Source organism: Eurytemora carolleeae, unplaced genomic scaffold (assembly GCF_000591075.1).
Source record: "Eurytemora carolleeae unplaced genomic scaffold, Eaff_2.0 scaffold2100, whole genome shotgun sequence".
In the NCBI taxonomy this organism is placed as follows: domain Eukaryota; kingdom Metazoa; phylum Arthropoda; class Copepoda; order Calanoida; family Temoridae; genus Eurytemora; species Eurytemora carolleeae.
Window position 1 is genome coordinate 5,495 of NW_019397986.1, and position 11,535 is coordinate 17,029.

General features: G+C 32.2%; 1 protein-coding gene across 1 annotated transcript; it reads right to left on the bottom strand.

Moving 5' to 3' along the window:
• Window positions 1–384: 384 nt before the first annotated feature.
• On the bottom strand, window positions 385–1,439 carry LOC111716527 (helix-loop-helix protein 1). The gene is made up of 4 exons (XM_023492008.1): window positions 1,416–1,439; window positions 1,147–1,238; window positions 892–934; window positions 385–546 (listed from the first exon to the last, which is right to left on the bottom strand). Exons 1-4 carry the CDS (start codon window positions 1,437–1,439, stop codon window positions 409–411), a joined length of 297 nt encoding a protein of 98 aa, XP_023347776.1. The 3' UTR covers window positions 385–408.
• Between the last annotated feature and the right edge of the window lie 10,096 nt (window positions 1,440–11,535).

The window sequence follows — 11,535 nt, forward strand, 5'->3', positions numbered from 1 at the left end:
ACTTTGACACATGAAGTAAAACAGAATTTTTAAATCTTACTTTTCTATGTTTGAAATGTGTCAAATTGTCTAGTTCACAGGTTTTACATATTTGAGTTTAATACTAAATATTACAAGGAACATTTTTTTTCATCAGATGAATGGTTTTTTAATATTTCTAATAATTAGTGAGATATTCTAAATGTTAATTTAATAAATGAACTATAAGATATATATTACACAAATTTTGTTCCAAAAAATTATTTTCTGCAGCTGAATTGTCAGATATTTTGAATAATAATTCCCATAATTTGGTCTAGCTAAAAAGTTTGAGTAACCTTCGGCCCAAAACAAATCTAACTAAAAAAGTTTCAATATGATAATAGAAAAATGTTAATATTTTAAATCGATCCTTTTTTATTTTTATCATTAGGGTGTATTAAGTACACTATCTAAGTATGCAATATAGCAGATTGCAAGCTTTAAAATTTCTATTTTTGAAAGTTTTTTGTCCGGTGGTAGAGTGGGTAGCAGTTCACGTAGGTTTCCAAAAGCCGAATTAAATGCCTAAATAAGAAAATGTTTGGTTTTCAAAAGCTGACTTTCCAAAAACTGGGCTAAATGCCTAAATAAGAAAATGTTTGGTTTCCAAGCTGAGTTAAATTTCTGAATAATAAATGGTTGGTTTCCAAAAGCTGAGTTAAATTTCTGAATAATAAAATGGTTGGTTTCCAAAAGCTGAGTTAAATTTCTAAATAATAAAATGGTTTGTTTCCAAAAGCATAGTGTTAATGCAGTATAACAAGGGCTGGTTTTCCAAAGTTAAGATTAAAAGTTTTAAAGCAGCTTAAAATATCAATGAGCTAATTTTTCCAAAGTTTAAACAAATTGTATTCAAATAAAATATATAACCTCGACTCTGAGCCTCTCCCGTGTGGCGTGTGCTCTTCTGTACCTAAAGGCAATAGATCAAATCACAATTGTCAACTTATTGGAATTGGAATGCTCAACATTTTGCAATAAATATTTGGGTTTTTGTAAATTTGCCAACATGTTTGCAGCTAGATCATTGAAGCAGAGGTTAAAAAGAAGAAATTCGACACCTCCAATCGTGAAAGGGTTAAACATCATTAGACATTTTTTGTAAACATTCTCTTTAAACTGTACCTTGGACTTGATCTTCGTCTTCTTCTTTTCTCTTCTCTTGTCAATTTCTCTCCATCTTCCCTACATAAGTTAAAGGGATTGTACGTGTAGTTCTATCTTCCCTACATAAGGTAAAGGGATTGTACACGTAGTTCTATCTTCCCTACATAAGCTAAAGGAATTGTACACGTAGTTCTATATTCCCTACATAAGTTAAAGGGATTGTACACGTAGTTCTATCTTCCCTACATAAGGTAAAGGGATTGTGCACTTAGTTCTATCTTCCCTACATAAGGTAAAGAGATTGTACACATTAGTTCGATCTTTCCTACATAAGGTAAAGAGATTGTGCACGTAGGCTCTATCTTCCCTACATAAGTTAAAGGGATTGTACACGTAGTTCTATCTTCCCTACATAAGGTAAAGGGATTGTACATGTAGTTTTATCTTCCCTACATAAGTTAAAGGGATTTACACATAGTTCTATCTTCCCTACATAAGGTAAAGGGATTGTACACATTAGTTCGATCTTTCCTACATAAGGTAAAGGGATTGTACACGTAGTTCTATCTTCCCTATATAAGTTAAAGGGATTTTACACGTAGTTTTATCTTCCCTACATAAGTTAAAGAGATTGTACACGTAGTTCTATCTTCTCTACATAAGTTAAAGGGATTGTACCCGTAGTTCTATCTTCCCTAAATAAGTTAAAGGGATTGTACACGTAGTTCTATCTTCCCAAAATAAGATACAGGGATTGTACCCGTATTTCTATCTTCCCTACATAAGTAAAAGGGATTGTACACGTTAGTTCTATCTTCCCTACGTAAGGGATCCCAAGCAACAAAAGAGAGGAATTTCCCCAGATTCTCCAACCGTGGTGACTTTCTTTGAAGAATTTCCTCGAGAATCATTTCCTGTAACTGATTCCTCGGAAATTCTCAAGAAATTCCCCAGAATTGCTCCCCAAGATGAGAGTTTTTTGTGGGATCATAGTTTTGAGACTCAGTTTCGAGAAATTCCAGAGTAATTCTGACGAATTTTGTGGGGAAAAATTCCTCAGAATTTCTCAGGAATACTTCTCCGGAAATTCCTGAGAAACTCTTAGGACTTGGTCACCATGTTTACGGATTTTGAAGGGAATTTATTAAGAGAATTAGTTTCGAGAAATTCCTGGGAATTTCTCTGGAATTTCAATAATTGAAAATCCTTAGAATTTTTCCTGATTACTTTTCCGGCAATTTCCTAAGAAATTCTTAGTACTTGGTCACCAAATTGATGGATTTTTAGGGGAATTGAATACGAGAATTAAATTTGAGAAATTCCTGGGAATTTCTCCGGAATTTTACCCCAAAAAATTCCTCAGAAATTCTTCTGAATGCTTCTCCAGAAATTCCTGAGAAATTCTTAGGACTTGGTCACCAAGTTTACGGATTTTTAGGGGAACTAAATAAGAGAATAAGTTTCGAAAAATTCCTGAGAATTTCTCAGGAATATTTCTTTGGAAATTCCTGAGAAATTCTTAGGACTTCTTCACTTAATTTTCAAGTACTGTATTTCTCCAATTGGTGACTCTGAGATTCTCTTCTATTATGCACTGCCCTAAATCTTTTTTTCTTTGCATCCTTTTTGATAAAAAATGATAATTTACTTAAGAACCATCTTTATAAAAAATATTTTTAAATTTTTTTCTTCATTTTTTTATTTTTTTTTGACAATTCAGTTGTCTGATTAAACAAACTTGATGACAACTTCAGTAAGGACAAAAACGACTATAACATTCTGACTTAAGAAGATGGTTCTACTTCTAAAATTTTGGAGGGGCAATATAGTTGTTAGGTTATTCACTACTATTGGGCCTAAGTCCTGGTAAGTGAATTTACTCAGGAATATGCTGAGAATATTTCAAAATATTCCTGAGGAACTCTTGAGAAAATCTTGGGAATAGTTCCAAGGAAATTCCCAGGAATTGGTTCTGAAGAATTTTGTCGACATTTTCTCCGGTTTTTCTGCTGTATTGCTAGCAAGAAATTCCCTGGAATTGGTTACAAGAAATTCCTTGGATAGAGTTATGAGAATTTCCTCTGAATGTGTTGCAAGAAATTCCTCGGAATAGCTTTCGACATTTTTACCGGAATTTCCTGAGAAAGATTCCTGGGAATTTCCGCGGATTCCCAGGAAAGATTCCTGGGAATTTCCGCGGATTTTTCGCAAAATTGTTACTTGGGATTGTACATGTAGTTCTATCTTCCCTACATATGTTAAAGGAATTGTACATGTAGTTCTATCTTCCCTACATAAGTTAAAGGTGTTGTACACGTAGTTCTATCTTCCCGACATAAGTTAAAGAGATTGTACACGTAGTTCTATCTTCCCTTCATAAGTTAAAGGGATTGTACACGTAGTTCTATCTTCCCTACATAAGATAAAGGGATTGTACACGTAGTTCTATCTTCCCTACATAAGTTAAAGGGATTGTACACGTAGTTCTATCTTCCCTACATAAGTTAAAGGGATTGTACACGTAGTTNGTACACGTAGTTCTATCTTCTCTACATAAGTTAAAAAGATTGTACACGTAGTTCTATCTTCCCTACATAAGTTAAAGAGATTGTACACATTAGTTCTTTCTTCCCTACATAAGTTAAAGAGATTGTACACGTAGTTCTATATTCCCTACATAAGTTAAAGAGATTGTACACGTAGTTCTATCTTCCCTACATAAGTTAAAGAGATTGTACACATAGTTCTATCTTCCCTACGTAAGGTAAACATTAACAGTGAATAGTTTAAAGCTTGGTCTCCAATAAGGAATAAATATGAATTATCAGAATTCTACACTTTCCAGAATAAAATAAAATTATCTATTTTGATCAGATATAGAATTATTCTCTAGGTTGCAATTGTAAATCTCTCATGCCTCCTCTTTCAAGATAAGACCAATTATTATGATATTCAGTTAAAAGATCATTCTAAAAAAAGCTAAAAAATTAAATGGAAAGAAATTAAACTTGATATTTACATACATAAGTATTGATTGTTGTGGTGCTAATTAGACATTACTACGGTATTTTTATACAAAACTGAGTTTATTTCCTTGTTATCTTTATTTGATTTAAAGGACGCATTTATCCATGTCACAGATTTCCCGTATTTCCGAGTTATCAAAGATTTTATTTTTCTTGAGCATATCTTTTTTTATATTTCTTCATATTGTATTTTATGATAAAATATAATCTTATACAGATTGAACCCGTAGTTGGAACAAGTGTAAAATGCAAAATGTACACTTTATACTTTACACTGAACACTTTACACTTTATACTGAACACTGCACACTGTACACGGTATAATGTACTGCACACTGCACACTGCACACTGCACACCGCTCACTGCACACTGCAAACTTACGTTTATACCATTTACACTTTTTGAGGGTAGCTTAATGTGCACCACATCGTTGCACACTGCACACTGCACACTTTACATTGCACACTTCACACTTTACATTGCACACTGCACACTTTACATTGTACACTGCATACTTTACATTGCACACTGCACACTTTACATTGCACACTTCACACTTTACATTGCACACTGCACACTCTACATTGTACACTGCATACTTTACATTGCACACTGCACACTTTACATTATACACTGCACACTTTACATTGTACACTGCATACTTTACATTGCACACTGCACACTTTACATTATACACTTTACACTGCAAAGTCAAATTGCAGTCTGCACACTACACACTATACAGTGCACACTGTAAGTTTTACTCAGCACACATATACCACACATTGCACACTGCACACTACACTCTGCATACTGCACACTGTAAGTTTTACTCAGCACACATATACCTCACATTGCACACTGCACACTACTTTCTGCATACTGCACACTGTAAGTTTTACTCAGCACACATATACCTCACATTGCACACTACACACTTTACACTGTTCTCTGTACACTGCACACTGCACAGTGTGCAGTGTGCATAAATCCTTGCTCTCATTGTGAGTATGCTGCAACTACAATAGGTACATAGTAGAGCTAGTCAACAAACTGAACCCAGAAGAGCCACTCAACCAACTGAATCCAGTAGAACTAGTCAACCAACTGAACCCAGAAGAGATATTCAACCAACTGAAACCAGTAGAGCTAGTTAACCAACTGAATCCAGTAGAACTAGTTAACCAACTGAACCCAGAAGAGCTAGTTAACCAACTGAACCCAGAAGAGATACTCAACCAACTGAATCTAGTAGAGCTAGTTAACCAACTGAACCCAGAAGAGATACTCAACCAACTGAACCCAGTAACGCTAGTTAACCAACTGAACCCAGAAGAGCTAGTCAACCAACTAAACCCAGTAGAGCTAATTATCCAGCAGAACCCAGAAGAGATACTCAACCAACTGAACCCAGTACAGCTAGTTAACCAACTGAATCCAGTAGAGCTAGTTAACCAAATGAACCCAGAAGAGATACTCAACCAACTGAATCCAGTAGAGCTAGTTAACCAACTGAACCCAGAAGAGATACTCAACCAACTGAACCCAGTAGAGATACTCAACCAACTGAATCCAGTAGAGCTAGTTAACCAAATGAACCTTAAAGCATTGTCACATTAAGAATAAAGGAGATAGGGTTAAGGAACTTTACATGTACATAATTTCAATTGTATATTTGTAGCATGACATGTCAGATTCACAACTCTTAAAGCATTGCACCTCATTATGAATAAAGGAGATAGGGTTAAGGAACTTTACACGTACATAATTTCAATTGTATATTTGTAGCGTGACATGTCACATTCACAACTCTTAAAGCATTGTCTCATTATGAATAAAGGAGATAGGGTTAAGGAACTTTACACGTACATAATTTCAATTGTGTATTTGTAGCGTGACATGCCAGATTCACAACTCTTAAAGCATTGTCTCATTATGAATAAATGAGATAGGGTTAAGGAACTTTACATGTACATAATTTCAATTGTATATTTGTAGCATGACATGTCAGATTCACAACTCTTAAAGCATTGCACCTCATTATGAATAAAGGAGATAGGGTTAAGGAACTTTACACGTACATAATTTCAATTGTATATTTGTAGCATGCCATGTCAGATTCACAACTCTTAAAGCATTGTCCCATTATGAATAAAGGAGATAGGGTTAAGGAACTTTACACGTACATAATTTCAATTATATATTTGTAGCGTGACATGTCAGATTCACAACTCTTAAAGCATTGTCTCATTATGAATAAAGGAGATAGGGTTAAGGAACTTTACACGTACATAATTTCAATTAAATATTTGTAGCATGACATGTCAGATTCACAACTCTTAAAGCATTGTCTCATTATGAATAAAGGAGATAAGCATGCTTTTCTTTGTTAAAATTGATTATTTTCATTCATTTTCATAAGAGAATTTGAGTTTGTGGCAAAGACTCAATTTCTATGTTCTCAATTATAATTGTGGAAAATTAAAGAATACGGCCTAAAGTTAAGATTTGTACTGCATGGTACAGGGTGTCCCAAAAAAATGGGATTTAAATGACGAATTGAAAATCGTTTTCTATTTCCGTTAGTTGTTAATGGTAAATGACAAAAAGACTCAAAGTCTTATGAGATTTAGAAATTGTGGTCTGCCTTCTTTGTATCTTTAAAATTGATGGAGATATTAAACATTGTAAAATTTCTTTGTGATTTGATAATTTAGAATCTGGACAAATTTCATAAAATCTCCGTTTGAAGGTGCAAATATGGTAGACCACATTTTTAAATTCCCGAGATTAGTAGTTTTGATTATTAATTAGTAAATATACCACACGAAACAAAGACGATATAGAAGTCGTCACTTAATTCCCATGTTTATTGGGAAACCCTGTATCACAGTTTCAGCTGTTCATCTGGTCCGATATGGGTTTAATTTGAATGTTATAGATTTTAGAAGAATATACAGGGTTACCCACAAAGGATGAGACTTCAGAGACGATTGTACAGAATTTATACCGTCAGTTTCCTTAAATATTTATTATCCTCTGCAACCGTAAACTTGTTTATTTATTTCGCTAATCATTGAATAAGCCATTAAATTAATTTATCTATTGCAAAATACATAATTTTACCTTGGGAATGCCACATTTTTAAAGTTTTAGGTCGTCTTCACAGTCTCATCATTTCTAGGTAAGCCTGTATATAGGTAATGAGCGCCATGAATTTTTTAACTTTATAAAACATCTAGAGTTTATAAACCTTATCAGTATGCATACTTAAGTTTTAATGTTTTTTACTTTCCTTAAACCTTAAACAAACTCACAAGAATATTTAAGCTCTACCGACATAAATTGTACGTATTATAAACTTGAATTTATTATCCTCTGCAACTGTACACTTGTTTCTTTATTTCTCTAATCATTGAATAAGCCATTGGATTACTTTATCTATTGCAGAATACATACCTTGGGAATGCCCATTTTAAGATTTTCAGGTCGTCTTCACAGTCTCATAATTTCTAGGTAAACCTGTATATAGGTAATGAGCGCCAGAAATTTTTAACTTAAATTTTATATTTAAATATCTTGAGTTTATAAACGTTATCAGAACGTATACAAGTTTTATTGTTTTTTACTGTCCTTAAACCTTAAACAAACTCACAATAAACTTTAAACTCTACCGACATAAATTGTAGGTGCTTTATGCATTTTTTAAAAACTTGAGTATAATCCGCTTTTCAGAACTGTATATTTCGTTGCTATGGTAAGATAGTGATTCAAACATTTAGAGATCAGGATGTAAATATCTAAAATTAAGGATTTAAACATTTAGAGATCAGGATGTAAATATCTAAAATTTAGGATTTAAACATTTAGAGATCAGGATGTAAATATCTAAAATTAAGGATTTAAACATTTAGAGATCAGGATGTAAATATCTAAAATTAAGGATTTAAACATTTAGAGATCAGGATGTAAATATCTACAATTTAGGATTTAAACATTTAGAGATCAGGATGTAAATATCTAAAATTAAGGATTTAAACATTTAGAGATCAGGATGTAAATATTTAAGGTTTTAAACATTTACATAATTTTCAGTTTATCTATTTTTAGACATTTTATTTAAAAAAATGTCACGCGACATAAATTGTAGGTTTTGTATGCATCTTTTAAAAACCACTAAACAACGAGGTGCTCTTCCGAAATATATTTTAAACATCTATATCTATACTTTGCTTAGGTGTCTGTCTGGGTGTTTATATATATAATAAACGTTAAAACGGCTGAACCGATGAGACCCAAATTTTTTGTAAGACCTACCTGACATAACCCCAGGGAAGGTTTATAGATGACCCACATTTTAACAATTTGCCTTCATCAAAATTTGATTCTCATAAAATTTTGAAAATCTACGAACAACTATTTTAAAATCTGTGAACTATTTTTTTTTTTTTTTTATAATGTATACAAAGGAAATTCTCCCAATTGAAATCCTAAAAGCCTTGTCAAATTTAAAAAGCATAAAACAACGAGATATGAAGCACATACACTTGAAGAACTAAACAAATTCAAGCATTTTCTAGTTAAACTTACTGTCTAACATTTTATGTGAATTTTTATTTTTAAAGGGACAGACCGGCTATGTAAGGTAGTTGAACTGAGTATGCAGAGTTGTGGAAAACTTCTTTACGATTCATTCTAAAATTGTTCTCTAGGAAATTATCCGATTTTTCATTTTCGAGTTTTGACTCTTAACATAGCTTTTCTTTAATTAAAAGTTTACAAGTAATCAAAAACAAGCTTTTTTTAACAGATTCTCTTGATTTCTATATTTATGTGAATACATGCTGTTTAACAGCTTGATATAAATCAAAATTGAAATCAAAAGTCGTCTTCATTGTTTTGATATAATTGCTTACCACTGTATATATTTACACTGAAGACTGTATTGATTAAAGCTTTTTCATGAAACTTTTTAAGTGAAGGGCGAAAGTGATAGACGCTCAATTACTTAAGTCAAAACTTAAAAATGGTCAACTTTCAGTCTCTATACTTAACACCATTCCGACAAAGTATAAAATTCCTTTATTTTCGACTACGAAATGTGCACCCTTCAGAAGGTGGGTGGTGAGGATAGTAAAGGTTGGAGAGTGTTATTAATGCCAGAAACAAGCTTAAAACAATTGATTTAATGGGAATCGATACCCATATTGTATACCATGCGCAAAGAATAATCACAGAGTGGGGATGGGGTCTCTCTAAAACAGACGGTAGTTGGGGTAGTAAGGGTAGTTGCCATTCAGATTTAGCTTCAAGGGCGGCGTCTTTCAAAAAACAGAAGGTAGTTCACGTGGATTTAACGGTTCTGTCAATATTACAGAAAGCTGTGACTTTCAATCACAAGTTCTCGTATTAAACATAATTTTTCAGCCTTCTTTCTTAAATACTTTTTTGCCGATACGTTTTAAATAAAAAGTATTAAACAAACAAATCAGTAAATTTAGAGATTGTTAAAATTTAAACCAAAACGAGTATGATTTCAAATAGAAGAAACCGAATGCCTCTAACTCTGGTCAGTCCAGGGTGAGTTGAGGTAGTTAGGGTAGTTGCCATTCAGATTCAGCTTTAAGGGTGGGGGTGGGGTCTCTCTAAAAACAGACAAAAAAAAAGGAAATTCTCTGCTAAACTTAAATGAAATTGTATATTCTGATCATTGTTGCATTAATCGCTAATTTTAGATTTATATTATGGAATACTTGGCAATGATGATTTGCTGTAAATTGTACCATTGATGAGCGTTATGAAGAAAATGACCGGCAATATCCAGGAGAGAGTCATGGTTTCAATCTAGAGACGTACTAGGCTAGATTACATTAGTTTAAAGAATTTAAAGTGTTTAAATGTTCTTTGTAAAACACACCACTTTCTGTTCTTGGATAATGTATCCTTGCAATATTTTGTTTTTATAAACATAATAAATAATTAACTAGAAAATAGCGAGTTGTTACTTTGTTTTTGTTTTTAAAAAAAGGTTTATTTTAAAAGTAAATATCTGTTAAATTTGAGAGAAAATAATTTAAATGTGCAGATACTTCAGATATTTCAGATTTTAAGTCAACATATTACTAAAAGATTTTAAATTCTAAAGTAATAGTCAATGTCATTACAATTAGATGTTTTTTAATAGAAAAAAAGGGTATGGGCAATGGAGAATATATTTTTACTTTTAAATAATGTCATTTCCATATTAGATTTATTTAAGATCTTAACATACTACATTGACGACAAGAAAATTTTAGAAATTAGAAATAAGAATATAAACAAAGACAATATTTTTTCAAAGTTTTGCAGAGTATCTTTTCTAAAGATTTAAAAAAGTAACATAGAGTAAAACTATTATTTTTTATCTTACTTAAAATAAATTAAGTTTTTTTACAGATCTTTGTAGCTAATGTACAATGAATGACTATAATGAAGGATATAAAACAAGGTGAAAGCTGAAAGGTATGAGATGGAGTTTGTAAATACCAGAAATGAGTGGAAAATGCAAATCAACCCCAATTAAAACCATTAATTTGATATACATCATGATATTTTTCTAGGAGGGGGGGGGGGGTAAAGAAATTTTTGCCGCGCTTTGCGAGCCAAATTCTAAAATTGTACCCCCTCCCCCCTTACAGAATCCTTATTTACGCCCCTGAATAAAATAAAATTGAATATTTGGTAAAGTGTTCTTATTCACACCATCATTTTAAAGAGATTAAAAAAGTTTTAAAAAATATATATTTTACTTGAGATTTACTCGATGTAGGGCCAAATGATTGAGACTGTTAACGCCAAACACTTTGCTAATTAACAAAGTCTTTGGTTAACAGGAAGCTGCTGGATAAATCAAACTTTTCCGTCGCACTAGAAGTGATCTCCATATTCGCAGAATAGTGTTAGGTATTTCTATTTTAATTTTAAGCGTTTACTTTTAATGTAATAAACATTAATAACAATTGGGGTTTGGGGAAACCAGAATTAAAATCGTAATTATCTTTTTGTTTTGTATCGTGTGCTCTGTTGTTGGACTCCTCAGCCACAGTCGGGGAAAATATAATTTTATGCTTAAAATAAATAAATAAATAATTAATTAGGAATCACAATTATAATCCTGGTTTCATTTTTTTAACGAGTTGAAAAACACAGCTTTCAGTATGAAATGAACAAAACTACCTGGGACCTTGTATTGTGGATATCAAAATTAATGCTTGATATCGATCATTAGTAAAACTGCAGATTATTTTAATTTTTATTTGAAATCTCAAAGTTTAAATGTAAATCATAATTTTACACCAAATTATATTCTTTTTTCTAGTGTAAAATATCTCAACTCCTAGT